Source organism: Montipora capricornis, chromosome 7, assembly GCF_036669925.1.
Source record: "Montipora capricornis isolate CH-2021 chromosome 7, ASM3666992v2, whole genome shotgun sequence".
Taxonomy (NCBI): Eukaryota; Metazoa; Cnidaria; class Anthozoa; order Scleractinia; family Acroporidae; genus Montipora; species Montipora capricornis.
Genome location: NC_090889.1, coordinates 18,019,245 through 18,038,459, shown reverse-complemented (window position 1 = coordinate 18,038,459; position 19,215 = coordinate 18,019,245). Strand labels below are relative to the sequence as shown.

General features: G+C 37.7%; 2 protein-coding genes across 4 annotated transcripts in view; one reads left to right on the top strand and one right to left on the bottom strand.

Annotated features, from left to right (window-relative positions):
• The window catches only part of LOC138056351 (uncharacterized), a 53,401-nt gene extending 49,871 nt beyond the window's left edge, over positions 1–3,530 (bottom strand). For 2 of the 3 annotated variants that reach the window (XM_068902130.1, XM_068902134.1), the window contains exon 1: positions 3,415–3,474. The gene's annotated coding sequence lies outside the window, so the exon portion shown is untranslated. Of the gene's footprint in view, positions 1–3,414 lie in introns of all 3 variants that reach the window. The other variant, XM_068902131.1, reaches the window with a different exon arrangement.
• Positions 3,531–3,855: 325 nt separating this feature from the next.
• LOC138056350 (vesicle-fusing ATPase-like) overlaps positions 3,856–19,215 on the top strand; it is a 63,199-nt gene continuing 47,839 nt past the window's right edge. The window contains exons 1-11 of the mRNA XM_068902129.1: positions 3,856–4,160; positions 7,775–7,874; positions 8,034–8,073; positions 8,558–8,633; positions 9,443–9,530; positions 11,191–11,248; positions 11,479–11,534; positions 12,740–12,793; positions 13,232–13,266; positions 13,803–13,860; positions 15,143–15,212. Coding sequence (XP_068758230.1) covers positions 4,063–4,160; positions 7,775–7,874; positions 8,034–8,073; positions 8,558–8,633; positions 9,443–9,530; positions 11,191–11,248; positions 11,479–11,534; positions 12,740–12,793; positions 13,232–13,266; positions 13,803–13,860; positions 15,143–15,212 — 733 coding nt within the window. The 5' untranslated portion in view covers positions 3,856–4,062. The remainder of the gene's footprint in view (positions 4,161–7,774; positions 7,875–8,033; positions 8,074–8,557; positions 8,634–9,442; positions 9,531–11,190; positions 11,249–11,478; positions 11,535–12,739; positions 12,794–13,231; positions 13,267–13,802; positions 13,861–15,142; positions 15,213–19,215) is intronic.

Genomic DNA, 19,215 nt, shown 5'->3' with positions numbered 1-19,215 from the left:
CCGCTCTTTTGTATATCCCATAAAAGGAGTTCTTGAATCAACCCTCTCCCCAGTGTCTTTCCTTCGGACCTTGTAGAGAGGTAGGGTTGGGGGGAGCATTCCTTTGCTGAGGTCGACGGAATTTTGGCACTAGTGCTCATTGAATTTTGGAAAAGCGAAAATCGACAAGAATGTGAACTCAGGCTACGTTTTGCAACTGGTAGACGTTTTTCAAGCAATAGATTGAATGTGTACGTGTTCGTGATAGGGGATATGGGGGAAATGTCACCGAGGGGGTAAAGGAGGAAAGCGAACTTACACTCTACGACGGTCAGTGTTCCGTATTTGCCGAATCGTTAAATCTCCCAAAAGCGTTGGCTTGGTTTTGTGTCTTTCCTTTCCCAATGCAAGTATCAACAAAGTAGGAAAGCCTGTTAAGATTTGACTTCACATTTGACGATAGTCAAACTTGAAGTCAAAGATGCTATCGTATTTGTCTTCGCCTTTGTCAAGTAACAAAGGAACGCACAAAGCCTCTTCAGATTTGACTTCACATTTAACGCGCGTCAAATGTGAAGTCAAAGTTGTTACGAATTTGACTTGACCTTTACCATGGTCAAAGGCATAAGCAAATTGGTAATGGATTTGACCGTACGTTTGACGTGCGTCAAAGGTAAAGTCAAAAGCGATTCCAGATTTGACTTAAGCTTTGCCAAAGATCAAATGTGCAGCAAATCCAATTTTTCGTCCCGTGAAAGCATGGTGGTCCTGGATTAGTTTCGATATCATTACCAAGTCGTAATAGTTCAGGAATATAAAATCGATAAAGATAAATCTGCGTAAGCCATAGGCGATTCCACTGCATCATCTTGAAACGGCTGACAACTAATTTTAAGACAGGCAAATATATTGCTTCAAGATGAAACAAAAGCAGCAATGAACACCAAAATTTTCCTCTCAAGCAATCTCGATATTCTCTAGAAGTTAAATAAATTTTGGAGCGATTTCAGAATACCCCCTCACTTAGGAGCGTTAGTGCTAAGATGCCGTGGTCCGTGGTCCGCAGGCTGGCACTGAATGACTGGTTTCGCTTTCGTTGTTGAAAATGCTACCGCGGTCCGAGGTCCCGCAGTGGGCCACTAAGTGTTTGTGGAAGCGCTACCGCGGTCCGAGGTCCCGCAGTGGGCGAATAAGTGTTTTTGGAAGTGCTACCGCGGTCCGCACTCCCGTAGTGGGTTAGTAAGTTTTTGTTGAAAGTGCTACTGCGGTCCGCAGTCCCATAGTGGGCAATGAATGCAAGTGAGAAAATGAAAGGGAAATGAAGATTTCAAAAGAGTGCTTAGGCCTTATGACTGAGACGAGCGCTTAGGCTTAATCAGTAGACGAGTGCTATATTCTTCACACGCTCTCGGTAGAACGTGTAGTTAACCGAACCCAAAAAAAAGCTAAGATTTTAAAAGAGTGCTTAGGCCTAATCACTGAAACGGGCGCTTAGGCTTAATCAGTAAACGAGTGCTATATTGTTCACACGCTCTCGGTAGAACGTGTAGTTAACCGAACCGTAAAATAAAAGGAAAGATTTGAAAAAAGTGCTTATAGGCCTAATCACTGAAACGGGCGCTTAGGCTTAATCAGTAAACGAGTGCTATATTCTTCACCCGATCTCGGTAGAACGTGTAGTTCACCGAACCCCAAAATAAAAGCTAAGATTTGAAAAGAGTGCTTAGGCCTTATCACTGAAACGGGCGCTTATTAGGCTTAATCAGTAAACGAGTGCTATATTGTTCACACGCTCTCAGTAGAACGTGTAGTTAACGGAACCGTAAAAGAAAAGCTAAGATTTTAAAAGAGTGACAATTGTCGGCCAGTCAGTGTGGAGATCGTGTAAACAAAATGTTTGACAACTGGTAGCTAAGGAGAGAAATTCAGGTCATTCACTTTTATTTCGTATGAAAAAATGCTGGCCTGCATGTTTGGATTGTTACGCATGTAATTATGATTGGTTAAGCATGTAATTATGCTTGAAGATTCCTACGATAAAGTAGATGTAAGCCTCTTCATTATAGTGAAGCATTTCGATAGCAACGTATTAGCAAAACGACTTTAAAGACAATGCCGTAAGAATATTGGTTTTTTTCGTCCTAACTGGACCCGCTTTAATTCATGAAGTAGATGTCATTGAGATAGATATCGTCGAACGTTGATTCTATAAAAAGTGTCACCTCCTAGCCAAGTCCTGCTAGAACAACGTTACTTGTTTATTGTTTTTGGTGTGCGTAACTCATCTAAAAGGAGAAAGCATGCGTTCTGTTGAACTTTTTTTCGGTTGAAATAATGAACAGTGTCCGATGAAAGTGATTTACAACAAGTTGGTTCGAGTAATTGAAGTAACACTTGATTGAATTTGTATTGCAAGGGAATAAACAAAGAAGGGGGAGCGACTGTGAATGGAAACGCAGAAGTGTAAATTATACATCAAGCCATAGAAGGCGATTGATTTATTAATAGACCTTTTCGGCTTGTACATTTTGTTTTCCAATACAGATCATGTGATAATACTCAGGAGGCTTGGTCCTTTGTTTTGTTCATTAAAAAGAGTGCATGCAGGCATATTTATGCTTGCATGCCCTCATTTTAATTAACAAAACAAAAGACCAAACCTCCTGAGTATTATAACTTGATCTGTATTGGGAAAACAAAATGTACAAGCCGAAAAGGTCTATTGATGGATTGCTTAATTGTGATATTTTTTCTTTGGGAAGAGACAATAATTAAACAAAGCCGCATAATTTCAACTTTTCGAGGGACAATCGACGCTAGAATACATAAAAAAGACATCGACACAGTTTCAGGCGATGTAATTTTTTTTGCCCTGGTTCCAGCTTTTGAAAATTGCCATAACAACAGTGAAAGATTTAACCACTGCGGGACCGTGGTGGCAGTGCCGAGTGTGGAGTACATATACTGTATGTAAATTACGCTCCACTGCGGGACTGCGGTGGCACAAGTAAACTAGGCACAACTGTTCAATGTAAGCGAGGGGGTATTCTAGAATCAAGCCTAAATTTTATGCATTCCAATAGCAACTCTATATTGTGCTAAACTATTTCCCATTTTGAGAAACCCACCAACGCTATCACTACTCTTCAGTTTCTCGCTACAGCAAATCCAGCTCAACGAAACTCAAATTCACTGCAGTTCACTTCAATTCCAATTAAATTCACTTTCAGTTCTGCAAAGCTTTATATTCAACAGATTCAACTTTGATTGACTTGGAACCTTGGAATAACTTGGAATGTGAGTTTGTCTTGGGAAGTCGAATCCACAGCGAATTAAAATTCGTTGCACGAATGATTCGACAGTGGTTTGTTGTGTATGAGTGTTTCCTATTAATTATTTTGTCAGAAAGAACGACAGAAAACATCAACTTCTTACCTGAAAGTCGTAAACTCCTGTCCTGCCGTCGCTGAATAAAAATGGCTGATCTTCGGTGTGCTTTGTCATGTGACTTCAGACGAACATTTTCCATATCAAGACCGAGCATATCCGACTACTAAATACCTGTGACACAAGTTTATCGTGAATTCAAAAGATACTTGGAACACTGTTCTTCTACGACTTTTAAGACTTTAATTTCATGATTCGATGGAAAATTCAGAACGTCCCCTAAAAATAATGAAATAAGAGCATAGGGTAGGATTCGCACTTGGGACACTTGCGCTTAGGGCTTCCGTTCCAGAACGTTCGTACACCAATTCGGCCGTCCGAACGAAAGCGGAAATTAAACAGCCCATTGATCGAGTGAACGAGTGATCGAGTGAGCACCTGAAGTCCCCCTCACTATACCTCATTGAGACTTCCTCATCAATGAGGTAATAATAAGGGAAATGGCAGTTGAGTGATGGAAAGAAGTGATCCAATGTTACTCAATACATACCGCATTTAAACGACCGCTGATATGGACGACTGAAGGCCCTGACAATAGCAAGGGAAAAAAGATGGCCGCGTGGCTTTATCGTAATATATAACTGGTTTTGCAAGAGAGTACTTAAAATTCCTTGGAAATCAAGAAAATCGCAAGCGATGGTTCAGGTGAAAGTGTCTAAGTGCCCGTCGGATAAGCTGTCCTTGGCAAACTGTCTTGTCGTCAACGAAAATGATTTTAATCCAGAAAGAGTGAAGTAAGTGACCCTACAGTAATTAGCCTTTCTTCTTTGTGACGTGTAATTTAAGCTTAATGATTAGCAGCTCAGTTTAAACTTATCTTTAGGCTTGAAAACAGAATCTTTCAGAGCAGTTATTACTGAAGAACTCGGCTGAACTCTAGTTTTCCTTCGATGAGAAAAGGATCCGAAATAGTCGCGTCGAAATCTTAGAAAAAAAACAAACAAAAAACAAAACAAAAAAAGAGTTTAATTGAAGTCACCTGCGAAACATGCCACTTGAGCAATATTGGAGAAATGGAATCCAATGTGTATGCTTGTAATGATATCATGGTCGTTAATGTTCAGTTTTAAAATTAATGGCGTCACCGGAAGCGCTCACTTCGCTCTCGATGTGTTAACTTAATCTTGTTCCCAGGACGGCAGAGCGTATTTAGCATTGGGGGTGGGGGGGGTGTTTGCTGGGTTAACAAGCAAGAGCCGGAGACGCTAACTTGTAGGGGGTTCTGGGGAAATTCTCTGCCAGAAAATTTTGAAATCTTGAAGCTCCGCAATGCTACTGTCATCATTCTCGACGAGATAAAAAATAAGACCTATGTATAGAAACTCTGTACTGTACATGCCACAGTTTACATTTCCTCCATGAGACAAGCAGTGGTTTTATTAGAAGCTGAGAACCAGGTACTAGCACTCATCTACACTGAGTACATTACCTGCCTTTGCTGAAAGAAGGACCCTCAAGATCAAAAGCCAGACTGTATATAGGAGTGTGTGCTTACTCTATCACAAGGTGTCGTCTACTTTAAAACTTAATGAAACCCCTGGACAAATGCAAGGTGTATTGTACATACTGTACATGTATATGTTGTCGGTCAAATGCGGTCTTAGGTTGAATCCGTTTTTGCCTACTGTAGGTTAAAATGGTGACCCTCATTTTATAAATCTAGGTTGAAACCTCCCCCAAAAAGACTGAAAACAGCGATACCTTCCCTGAAGCTGTGTCTTACACATCTGAAAACATCTTAATGTTTTGTATTATGTTATCAGTTTTTGTATTCATGGTTGTAGCTAATAATAAATTCATCTGGTAGAAGGTTCTAGATATTGAGGCAGTAAGTTCATGCCCTGAGCATCAAAGGGAACTGGAAACAAGATTGTTTCCCAGTGTCTCGCAATACCCAGCATTCTTCAAGATGGTGAATACAGGCAAAGAGAAGACGCACACAACAGTACTTAAAACAACGCTTTTATGTCATCCATACTTCTTTTTCCTTTTGCTGTATTTTCTTTTATGTTGTTCAACGGTTTTATGTGGTTATTGCAATGCTTCATTCTACTTTTTGGGCATTTTGGGTGTCATGAAATTACATCATTTTGCGTGATTGTCCCTTTAATTTGGGTAGGGTCGTAGCTCTTGTTGAACACCATCATTACATGGCATCTGACAGGATGCGGCGATGCGGATCCGCATAATTCACTGAAATCCGCATCTTCCGCATAATTCCGATATTTTCCGCATAATTCCTATATTTTCCGCAAAAAACAGAAGAAAAACCTGATATTAGTGATAAAGCAGCTTCTTAACATCCTCAAAAACATAAAAGCCGAAGAAATTGACTGTTTTGAAACACTTACAAGGCTGCTGCCTAAGAAAATTTTAAAGGGGCCCTCAGAGCTAAACGCTGAGAACTTAGGAGCCCAACATATGAAGTGAAAGGTGTTGCTGTGAAAAATTAAGGAGCCCAGAGCTATTCTTTGGGAGCCCCAGGCTACCGGGCTCCTGTTAGGCAACAGCCTTGACTTATTTTCCTGAACATTGAAGAAAACACACCATTTCGTTCCCAAGATGAAACTTCGTAAGAAAGATCGTAAGCAGTTTCCGCACATTTTTTCGCCAATGAGCCTGGACCCTAGTTTTTGTTCCTACAATGCTTTCCATTGGACGAGAAACAGTTACACTTCAGCAAATGACGTGACTGATAAGAAAATAAGTCAATGATCGAGGGAATGGATCGCGCTCCAAAAGTATTACAATTTTGCTCCATTATCTCCAAATTGAAGCAAAATTCATGACGAGAAACAAAATAATTTTTTATCGCTTTATTTATTTTACCAAAAGTTGCGGCAAAATCCCAACTGCTAACCCTTTTATTTCAATGTTGAAAGCTGGTCGCAAATTGGTGACTCCTAAGGGCAAAAATTCAGTCACAAATGCGATTGTATTGGTTGCAATTTCGATTATGGATTTACCGTAAGCATGTAAATACATTGGACTGGCCTAATTATTAGTTTTATAACTTGTTTAAATTTCCGCATAATCCGGTGTAATTTCTGCATAATCAACGCATGTTTCCGCATAATATGGCCAAAAATTTCCACGTAATCTTTAATTTTTTTCCGCATCCTATCGGAAGCCATGATCATTATTTCATTGTCTGTATAGAGTCGTACTTCCTATTGTGTTCTGTGCTACACATGTAAATCCATTGTTATCTTTGTTTGTTTTATTGTTCTTTACATTTGGCCAATCCTGAGGCCTGTTCAATGAGGTATGACACAACCCTTCAATTTAGACTCCTAAGTAAATGTATCTGAATACATATTCAACCTTGGTAAAATGAGGATCACCAATTTAACCTACTGTAGGTTAAAATGGCAGCCGATTCAACCTGAGAATGGATTTTGCCTGTATATACTATACAATGGCATACATGCAACAACCTTTAAGTTAACACATACATGCAATTTGCATGACTGTATAATGCTGCAGTTAAATGTAAGTTAAAAGAGTCAACAACTGAAGCACTTATGTGCCAGTTGTGGTCAGTGGATGTTTTGTTGGTGCACATATGCATGCTTTTCTTTCCTGGGCTTGTTACTGTACGGTTTAATCGTGATTGTGTCGCAGCAAAAATGTTTTTATTGGTTGTTTTCCCTTTCCGACTCCCTTTTTTTTTTTCCAGTGTAATGAGTGCCTCATGTGCCTCCCATTTTGTTTGAGGGCTCATCCATGGCTGGGTTGCTGGGATTGCCCAGTCATGGGAGCAGCTGTCTCCATTTAGGAGCTGACCTGGAATTTTTATCTCAGGCACCCAATGTCTATACTTAGTGAACCGATAAAAATAAAAGATCAACACAATATAAAGCTGGACATGTACAATGCCCTTGTAGTAATTTCTAGGTAAAATAATTATAACAATTACAGCCTGTAGTTGCATTTAATGTTGGTGTTACAATTGATTACCCAAGGTACATGTGTACAGTATATGAAGGCATGACAGTTTTTTAATGGGTAGAACTGGTTGTTTGAATACATCTAAATTTTCTGGGAATGGAAATAACTCTAGTACACCCTAATATTGCAAATTTATGGTACAATATTGTTTTTAGAACAGCTTGTGAATGACAATGTACATGTACTGTACATTGTAAGTAACAGCAAAACTGTACTTATCAGTGCACATTTTCGTTTTACTCCAAGAGTTCACTATTTTGTAGACAGATGAGGTCATAATATTAATTCTTATCCTTAACGATGCAAGGTTTTATTGTTTGGATGGAAATTTATATGTTCAGTACTTTGTTGTCAATAATCAACTTCACCCCAGTGATTACTGCTCTCTTGTTTTCAGACATGTTGAAGTACGAACTAATGCTCCCCAAGGATATGTATTTACCATAAAGGTTTCTGAAGATGTTCCTGCAGGATCTGTTGGATTTAGCCTTGTCCAGGTGAGTATTCCTTGGCAAACCTAATTATACAAATGTACATGTGTGTACCTGAAATCCTAACTTGCATTTGAAAAGATTCCTAAGCGCATTAATTTGCACCTTACATTTACTGTATGTGTGTTACAAAAAGATGATTCACACATATATTATCTGTTTTAGAGGAAGTGGGCAGGTGTTCAACTTAATAGTTCGGTTGATGGTAAGTTATAATATTTATAATGTTTTCTCTTTCTTTTGCATATTTTTTCTGTTGCATCTGTCTGTCCAGAAAGTAATACACATGGAAAAAAAAAAAAGGGAGAATGGCAAAATTTCACGGCAACATTTTGATGTTTCATGAATGTATGTTTTTGTGTACAACAGTTTTGGTAATTTTGGCAAGTACGTACAACAATTTGTGTTTTTTGTCAAGTTGCATACATGTAATTGATGATTTTGGCAATTTTTGCAACTTCTTGTCAAAGTATTCCCCCTTGATAAGATGTGTGTCCCATTTGACGAGACCAATACTATTATAATTATTAAGTTAACTTCATGGAGTGACTTGGGAGTCTAAAAAAATAATGATGGTGTGGAACCAAGTTTCTCATCTACATGTAAGGAGACAACACAGGTTTGGTTGGTTTAAAAGAAGTTCTTTGATTGAAGGACATCAGACAAAACATGTGATGTTGTCTTTTAAGTTGTACCTTACAGATTTGGCGAAGGGTCATTCTTGTCAAATATTACTGTCGAAGCAGACTTTCTTCAAAAAGCAAGGTAAAGTTAGCATCAGGATTGATTAAAATCTACAGGTGTCTTTTTGTTGTTGATCTCTAAGGACTGTATTCAAATTGGAGGGTAAACTAAGACATGTAGGGAAGGGCAGTAGGAAATTATGCTCTATTTTATTTTATTATATTGACTGTACATTTTTTTTACATGTATTGAAGTGGAACATATGTGCTCGTTGCTTTTTACAATTTTTGTTACATGCAAACAGTTTTATTATGAAAATAATAAACATGACAGCCAGGAAAATCATCACAGTTGGATACTTGCAAGGAAACATGAAAAAAAGGAAAAAGCTCTCTTGCGATATAGTCACCTTGTACTACTGTAAAAGTCCATGTGTAAGCCACACCTTTTTTCTCAAAAATTTCAAATCAAAAATTGGGGGTGCGGCTTATCTATGGAAACAATTATTGAGGTTGCAGTTTTGTAAGGCCTTTACCCTAACCTTATTGTTAGAAATAGGTAGGAAATGCTTAGACTTAAAGGGACACTTTGTGTTGGATGGTTTTATACTATGCTGTACAAATACATGTACTGTATCAGTAACTGTATGCATCAGTTTTTTTGTTGCAACACAAGACAATAGGAAATATTTATCTACAATTTGTGTCCGTTTTTAATAAAGCAATAACTATTCCTATTGTGCTTGTTGAGTATGAGATGATTATAGCCAACTCTGCACTATGCGCCTTGTTGGTTACATGTATCTATCGTCTCATATTCAAGGCGTGCTTCTGGAATTAATTGTAATTATCCTCCCATTAATTTAGTGACCGATTATTTTTCATGGTTAGGGGAAACAATGATGCCTATGACACAAACAAGATGGCAGAAGAGTTCACTCACCAATTTCTGGACCAAGCTTTCTCTGTAGGACAACAGGTACCGGTAGCGGCAGCTCATTTTTGCATTTCCTACATGTACTTCACATGTATGTTGTGTACAAGTCATATGCATCTTGATGGGCTGTATTTAAGCTAACTTCTGTTTCCAAACCAATTTGCATTTTAGAGCGGTAAGCCTGGTTTTCACTAAGTGAGGCAAGCACAGGCACAAGGATCAAAGTTTGTCCGAATCCTTGTGCTTGCGTTTATGCTTGCGTTCACTTGTGTTGTGTGAAAACTAAACACAGCATCTAAGCACAAGGAAATTTGCTACATCTGGCCAACTAAAAGCACTCGTTCCAGATTCCCAGTGTCTGAACATTTGAACAAAATGGCTGATGTTGTGGTTGATTTCTGTGCTTTATACATGTATGTTGACATTTGTGTTCATTAGCATAAGCTTCTTACACTGTATGCTTGCGCTTACATCTCTAGTGAAAACAAGGCTGTAGAGCTCCAGGAAAAAATGATTTTTACTCAGCATTTTGGTATATTTTGCAAAAAAACAAATTGTACATTCACTGACTGTCCTCAAGGACTTCTGCAGAGGTTTTCTGACAACAATGTTTTAATGCTTTCCCTCCTAACAGTGACACTTAAAGATTTTACACTGGCTTGCGCCAGACAATATTAAGACTCATGAAAGGGGGCCTCTTCAGAGGTTACCCCCTTTAAAAGGCTCCTGAGCCGCGGACACCTCAAAATACATGTAGGGGCAGTCATCTTACAGATACATGTACAATGCAATAATTGTATCTGCGACCTGTGCGTGGATCACTTCTCCATTTTGTAATTTGTTTTCAAAACCAGTGGAGAGGGGTAAAAGGAGAGAGGGGCAAATGTTTCAATTACATCTTTATTGACACTCTCAGTAAGTGAAGCTGTTTGTTAATCAATTATTGTAATTTTTTTTTTTTGCAAACTGAATCTTACTTTAATTCATCTTTGAGCATTGAATATAAAAATATTATTACAGTACATAGCATAAAATACCAGGGTTTTTAATAAAAATTTGAGTAGGCAGCAAAACCTGAGGTGTAGGCAGAGAATGGACAATGGAGGGCACTAGCCTTTAGGGTGCTCGGGGGGCATCCTCCCTCGGAAAAAAATTGAATGCATTTCCTGCATTCTGGAGCACAAATGAGGGTATTTGAACATAACAATAATATCATTAAATTTTGGCATTTTTAATTCAGAGAGAATACTCTTAAGTACTCTAAGTTCTTTTGGAAATTCAGCTGACAGCAAGACATATTTTGGGTTCTGAACAGACACTAAAATAGTGTGACATAGCCCCTTTAACTCTCCTTTGCATTCTATACAGCCACGTGAAGTGCATTTTGACATTTGTCATGACCGAAATGTCGTCTTGTCATGCTTCAAAAGTAGTTAGAAAATCAGGCAGCTTACGTCACGTGCTGGATTGCTGACCGGCTGCCTCAAAAATGCGATTGCTGCCTTTGACGGGGACAGGGTAACAGAAATGGCCGCCGACATTAGTCAGAATTCAAGCGTTTCCTTTGTTTTTCTTGAACAAAACTTTGCCGGCTAGTTCACATGCAATAGCTGGCAAATTTCGCCGGCCACGGGCTCTTACTGAAAACCCTTAAATACTAGTCTTTTTTTGAATGATGGCTAATCTACTTATTGGCATGCAGGTTGTGTTTTCTTTTCAAGACAAGAAATATCTTATATTGGGTGTAAAGAGTATGGAAGGTGAGTACTCAGTTTTTAACAAGGGAAAGTGATTTTGGAAAAAAAAATAAGGAAGACTGTACTGTTCTGGTGCACACCCATTGCCAGTGCAGACATTAAAGTAATGTACTGCCAGGAGAATATGAACCAATGATTATAATTATGTTACAATGATTATAATTATAATAATTATTGTAAAATTTTAGAATAATTATAACAAATAATAACTTATTATTGGTTCAAATGTGCAGTTATTGATGTCAGTCTTCTTGCTGGTGCAAATGCCAAGCCTTCTCAAGGAACAAATGTAGGTACAGTATTAACTATTGACTATAGCTACAGTTAAGTTAATAGGCCATTTCCGAGTTCGTGTCTCCCTCATCTTCAAAGTGAGTTTAAGTGTGAAGTTTTTGTGATGGTAATTAGTTCTGTTTTACACATGAATGAAAACTAATTTTCATAAGAAAAACTTCGCACTTATATACTTGCTTTGAAGATGAGGGAGACATGAACTCGGAAATGGCCTATTAGTAACATTTCCTCATCAGAATGAGTACTTGAGCCACAAAATGTTAATATAGTTTCTACATGTAGACTGCAATTTTGCTGTCTATTGTCTGGTGATGGAGTTGGCTGGCAGGGAATTCACAAAAACAGTTGTATTGGTAATGCATGTATTAATAATTAAAACATGCAGTACAGTCATAAAGCTTTGTGAGTGGTGTTGGTTAGAGTATTTTTAAGGACGGTGCCTACCAATTCAAAGGTATTTTTACCCCGGTTTATGATTATGCAGAAAATGTAGATCTTCACAAGTGTTATTGAAACCCAAAAAGAAAATTGGGGGTAACCTGACGCATTTTTCAAAGATAATTGATGAATAATATTTGTAAATAGCTTTAAAATACAAAGCAATGTGTGGCGTTCTTTCTCAAATTGTAGCTTAATTATTTCTCAAAAATGCATGGTTACCCCAATTTTCTCTTTGGTTTCTAAGAGTACTTACTGTGATCTACTTTCTCCGGATAGTTTTAAACCGCGCAAAAATATCCTTGTATTAATAAGCACAACCCATAGGAAATCCGAGTATCTTGAGATGCGCAGAACGTATGCACAATAACAATAGTAGGTGCCGTCCTTAATAGGAGACTGGCAAGAAGAGGAAGAAACTGTAATATAGCATGCAGTACAATGAAAACAAGCCCGACCTCATTGCTATACTTTTATAGTGAATTGTAATGAACATTTAAAGCTCATGCATATGGTGTTTTTTTGGTGTTTTGATAGGCTGTCATGCTCATGACTTATTGATAAACTTGTTTTTAAAGTTATTATTCTGTGCACTTTTAACAGTAGTTAGTGACAGGTGTATTCTGAGCAAGTTACATTTAAAATCTTCGCCTTTTGAAAGCGATAAATTATGATCGTTGTAGCCTCAGTGCATTCCTAGTAATTCCGCTGTCCTTAATGAGACTGTACCATAGATTTAACGTCTTGTTACTGTACATGTAGGTTTCCATTGGTGTTATAACAAGAAACACTCAAGTCCTGTTTGAAAGGGGAGAGGTACATGTATTTATACACTTGCATACCTTTGCATGAGCTTTTCGAGTTGATTTCAATTTTAACTATTTGAGGATTAGCAAGATAGGAGCCAAAATGTTTCACTGGGCTTCTGAATACCCTTGCCAGAGAGGCGGCAATCAGTCAGACTCCTGGATACTGTACACAGTAACTTGGATTTGTAATTTTTATTGAACATCTGCTGTAACCCTTGTAACAGCATTTAACTTGCATGTACTGTACATACTGTATGTTAGATATGCACGCAGAAGTGAGATATTAAGAGAGTTTCAAGACAATGGCAATGCCAGAGAAAACATCACTTTAAACAATACAGTAGTTTGTGCCATTGTACGCTCCAAGGGAAGTATCCTGTTTTTTTTTTTTTTTTTCAATTGACAATAATAATTTATTATTATGTATTTATTTTCTTTCTCCTAGGGTTCAGTATTAAATCTTACAGGCACTGCCAAAGGGTGAGGTTTACATGTACATGTATGTCAATAACTTTTGGCGTAAATAAGTGTTGCTTTTCAAAGTACGTTTGAAAAAGGAACAATATTACAGTATGTTATTCCACCAATTCACTATCATAGAGTCAAGGAAACACAAAACGTAATATGACAGTGACAGCCCACTGTACTGTGGGGTGTCTGTTTGACTGGAATTCCCCATGATTGCACATTTTTGTGACTGTTGCAAACTGTTTAGGAAGAGTCTTTTTCTGAAGTGCATTAGTTTCTTATTAGTTGGTTTGGCATTTTTCCTTTCCCTTCTGGGATCAGAAGAATATCATGCCTATTTTAAAAATACATGCATATTACATGTATGTCAAAACTTGAATAAACTGTGTATCCTGATAATAGTAAAAACTTAACTCGAATGTGTTTCGACATCCAGAAATGAAACTTATCCCACCCTATCATAATCATCGAGGGAGGAAAACCTTTTGCCTTTAGACCAATCTCCAGTGGTTTAACACCATGAATTTTCCTTGTTGTGTTTGTTGTAGAAAAGCTGCCACTCAGTCCTGGGACTTTACAAAATTAGGGATTGGAGGACTTGATAAGGTACAGCATTACAAACGGACATGTCAGCAACAAGGGGGATTTTTTTAAGGGCTCATTCTAAATTATTTTTTTTCAAAATCAGAATAACTTGGAAGAGCTTACAATATACTAGTCTTGTAAAATATTACTATTTATGTATTTTCTTGAATTTGGTCATTACCTGAAAAAAAATTATTCTGAATACATGTACGTGTAGGTTCTAAAAAAATGTATCCTATTTTCATTTAGTAGAGTTACATAAGTTCCTTGTGTAGAATTAAGTAGTTACAAATAATAATAATTATCATTATTATTCATTCAAAATATTTCCCCGTTTCTGATTGGTTAAAACCACATGCATAATTCACCATAACCAGCTGCTGTTCACCAAATTTTGAAAGAAACTTCGTCATATTGGATCAATGACGTCAAAAGTGCAGCCCGCTGCAGATTATTGAACCGATGACGTCAAAATGACGTCAAAAGTCCAGCCCGCTGCAAATTATTGGACCGTTGACCGAAAAAAGCTGGGGACGAGATTGTGTTATTTTTGTTGAGCAGAAAAATGGCTGCGAGTAGGTTTAGAAGTTTGAGCGAAGAAAATATTTTGAATGAATAATAAAGCAATTATTGAATTTGGCTTTCGTAGAATATGAAGAATTCTGCAGATCTCTGACAGTGAGGATGTTATCCACCTCGGCCTTCAGCCTTAGTGGATAACACCCTCCTCGACCTGCAGAATTCTTCATATCCTACTGAGCCTCATTCAATAATTGCTAAATCTCAGAAAATAAATGTTATCCTAAGAGGCAAACGAACTAACATAAGGCACAATCAGCAGAGGTGAGGAGAGTTTGAATTACTGCTTAAGGACTATTACACCAATGCCCAGTTGACATGCTATGGTGCAGAGGACCCTAGAACTTGTAGCTCTTGAGATACATACAGTGTAATGCATAAATATAGGTCCAACATTGTAACACTGTACTTCGACAGCCTAAACTGCCATACTGTATGCTTCCTTTACATGCAGTTTCCCTCCATCCAGTTTTTATAGTCAGGTGGATGTCTTGTGTCATTTTTTTGTTTTCGGGATCTACCATGTGGACACTGTTGCATCTCCTTATCCTAATGTGTTTTTAGAGAATTGTAGTGATCAATGGATTTCATTTGGTAGTATTATTGTGAAAGACAGAGAGCAACAAGAAAACGGAGGAACAATTTTTAATAAGAAGTGTGACCAATACTCTACATTATGTTATGTTTTGATCTTTAAATTTTAATCTTTTTGACCGTCAATCAGGAATTCTCAAACATTATAAGAAGAGCATTTGCAACACGTCTGTTTCCACCTGAAGTCGTCGACAAACTAGGTAAGTATTCATGAAATTGCAACAACATTTTTGAAAATAAATGCTAGAATGCCTGTTCAAGTAGAAATGCGAAGTACAGTAGCCATGAACACAAGCACTGTCACACCAGGGTGTCACAAGAGACTTCCAGTCATGTCCAATGTACACAAACTGATACAGTCCATCAAACGATCCGTACGGACTGAACGGATCATGGAACTCTTCTGTTCTGACGGACCGTACATGTATAAACGGGTTGACGGTCCATTCGGCTGTAAAGTAGCGAGTCGGTCCATATACGAACTGAATAAAGCATCTCATTATTGGGACTCAAAAGAATCTCAAAACCCATATTCTCGTCATGGCCGATGACACATTAACGGTCTGTACGGTTTGTACAAATGTACAAATCGTCAAGTGTCGAGTCGGTTCGTATACGGACTGAAAAATGCATCTCATTAGTATTCCCCTTGAAGGAGACGAGAGGTTGACGGACGGTCCATACGATTTGTACAAATGGTAAAGTGGTGCGTCGGTCCCTACGTGTATACGGACTAAAAAATGTATCTCATTAGTGGGACTTCAATGAGACATGGCGACGAATTCCTTCTAAGCGAGCGACGAAGCCACAATAAAGGCAAGAGCCGTACATACTTGTGACAGCATCGTTTTTAAACATATATATACAGTACTGGCCACAGGAATAGCAGCATCTACACGCGCGTAAAATGCGTGCAAGATGGCGGCTTTACGCGCAAAATACGCGCGCGTTACGCGCGTGTAAAATTTTACACGAACTTTTACACGCGCCTGAAATTACACGCAGTCTGCGCGTAATTTGTCATGAGTAAAATTGCTGTTTCCATGTCCAGGTCATGAGAAGGAAGAAGGTGATCGCTGTTCAAAGTAAAATTTCCTAAAAATGCCCTAAGTTGACTGAATTGGTTTTGATTGCCCTCTTTCTCTGGGAAATTTAGTTTTCCTACATGTAAATTTAAAAGCAAACAACTTTTAGTTGATTCCAGATGGGGAAATCTCCCTCTCTGTGCTGTGCACGCGTACAGGTGTATATATTAAAGAGCGAGTAAAGTAATGTTAACAAGATGGCTTCAGCTTTGTGGGGCCTAGTGCAAAGGAAATGTGCAGAAGAATAGATTTCAATATCCAGCGGTTTACCTTGAAACACTGGTCAACCTTGGCACTGTGACATTGTGTGCTTTGTGCTTCATCCACACTAACAAACTTCATGAAGCAAGTGTTGCTTTCATTCTCACTCAGCTTTGCCTTTGTATTTGGGTCTGCAGATGTGTTTGCATTTAGTGTTAACAGGCTTACAGTGCAACGCGCCTTACCGTGGCCACCCAACAAACTTTTACATTGGACAACTACGCGTAAATGCAGTACGTCAACTCAACAAACCATTCAACGGTGTTCAACTTACAACCGTGCGGACTTTGCAAGGAGGGGTGACTGTCAATCAATTTCGCACACCCTGATTGGCGTAAAAGTTTTAAAAAACTTTGTTAGGTGGCCACGGTAAGGCACGTCGCACTGTAATTGGGGGTTCTTTTTTAACTTTAAAACTTTCCAAAGATCTCTACTACATGTAACATACATTACACTTGAGGAGTACATTGTCGGTCATATGCTTACTGCACACTGTACCATTTTAAATATTTAGGTCCTTTTTGAATGCAATTAAACCTCCTGCAAATTTTTACATTCCATTTCCCTCAACTCACATTCATGTTATTTAAGTTTTAATTAACATTTTTTGCATTAGGAGCCTACGAACATCTGTATAATTATTTATCTGTGTTACAACACTTGGGGCAATTTTCGCTGGGTATGTGCTGGCCTCTCAGTATCCCTACCCCTTTATAGTCTATTTTATGGCCAGTTATAGATTTCATCTTAGTCACTTTTGCGTAAATGTAATTTTAGCCACTCCAACTTAGTCATTTTCAGTTTATGCATAAACCTTACATAAAGCCTTTTAATTGTAATTTCAAAACGGAATATAATGCGACTAGTAGATATTAAATCAACAGCGCTACAGTTGGTTCTGTAACAAGTTTTTTTTATCGCGAATCTTTCCATTTTGAAATCCCACTAGCCAGAATTTTTTTACCCTCAAAACTCCCATCGAGCGGCACATCCCTATTATTAGCCCATTATAGGAAGAACCCTTCAACCCCCCCCCCCCCCCTTCCCCCCCCCTTCCCCTCCGGGCTTGACTATTAGAGTATGCACTCCCTTCATGCCAGTGTGCCACTTGCAAACTTTGAAGCAAACGATTCTTGAAAGTACAATTAACAGGACCCAAAATGGGAAAACAAAAGAACTTGGCTAAAGAGGTCTATTTAATAATAATAATAATAATAATAATAATAATAATAATAATAATAATAATAATAATAATAATAATAATAGGTAGGTGGGGCTCATTAACAATTACTGGTATCCTACGTAGGGGTTGGGAAACTCCAAAATTAAAAATTCCTGCTTTAGGGTGATGCTAAACCTTCTCATAACTGATGAAAATGGAAAATAACACATGTAGAGAAAACGGCGTAAATTGGACTGGAACTTTGAGAGAAAGGGCCTCGCCCAGCAGGGTGGTGGGGGAACAGCAGCCTACGTCAGGTCGTCATCAAACTACTGCTAGAACTACATGGAACAAGGAGGTTAATAGAATAGTAATGAGATGCTTCAACATGAGTGAACCATCTAAAAGACGTTCAGCAAAAATTTGAAAACATCGTTGAAGAAAATTGGACTAGATTGCACGTTATTACTACAAAAAGCGTCCTTGTTGGGAATGGCAAGAATCTTGAGAAGAACACTAGACACCTAAGGCCATAGGTCGTGGCTTGATGCTTAGTTTACAAACCACGTTAACAACATATCGTGTGAACGAACGAAATAATAATAATAATAATAATAATAATAATAATAATAATAATAATAATAATACTAATAATAATAATAATAATAATAATAATAATAATAATGGAAACTTTGTCTTCGAATACAGTTGTAAATCTCTCTACGTATAGGCAATTAACAACTGGCTACTTGAAATTGAGTGATATACTTGTATACTGTATTTACAAATGAATAGAAAAAAAATTTATATTTATATACTACAGTTTTATTAAGTCTGGGCTATCCCAAGTCTTATTTCTACGACAGAATATAAAATATGTTGCTCTAATGGCTAGACTTATAATTTTTTTGATTATATAGTGTTGTTGCGTTTTGTCAATGCTAATGTCATTCATCATTTCTAAGAACGTAGAGCATTTGTTGGAGAAAACACGTAATAATAATAATAATAATAATAATAATAATAATAATAATAATAACAAACGAACTTCGTAATCATTTATAATCGCAATAAGCTTACAATATAAATGGAAATGATTATCTAATTTATGTTTAGTATAAGAATCTACTATAAAATATTAAAAAGTAAATATATAAAAAGTACAAAGTACATATAATTATGTTCATATAGTATTCATATAGTGCGCATAATTGTAATATTCACAAAGTGAACGTAAATGTTTTGAGCCGACATTTAATTGTTTCTGTAGTTTCTGATTCTTCAATGCCTCGATGGATTGCATTCCACAATTGTGGTGCCGCATTAGAAAAAGAACGGCCACCGTAGGTCTTAGATTTATGTGATGGTATACATAACAGAGAACGAGATGACGACCGTAGAGTGGGTGATGGATGGTATTCTTTAATTGTTGGTTCCAAGTATTCAGGGGACTGCTCGTTTAGTGTCTTGTATACTATCAGTAGTACATGTACCTTGAAGTTGATCCTTTCCTCTATTGGCAACCAATGTATATTCTTAAGTATGGGTGTTATGTGGTAAGTGGTGCGTGTTACGTGTACCTGTTACCAACCGAGCTGCTACATTCTAGATCCTTTTCAGTTTTTGCAAAATGGTCAGATGGTCATAAATGACCATTTCTGTAGACCTACAACTCTACATGTAGTTTAAGCACAA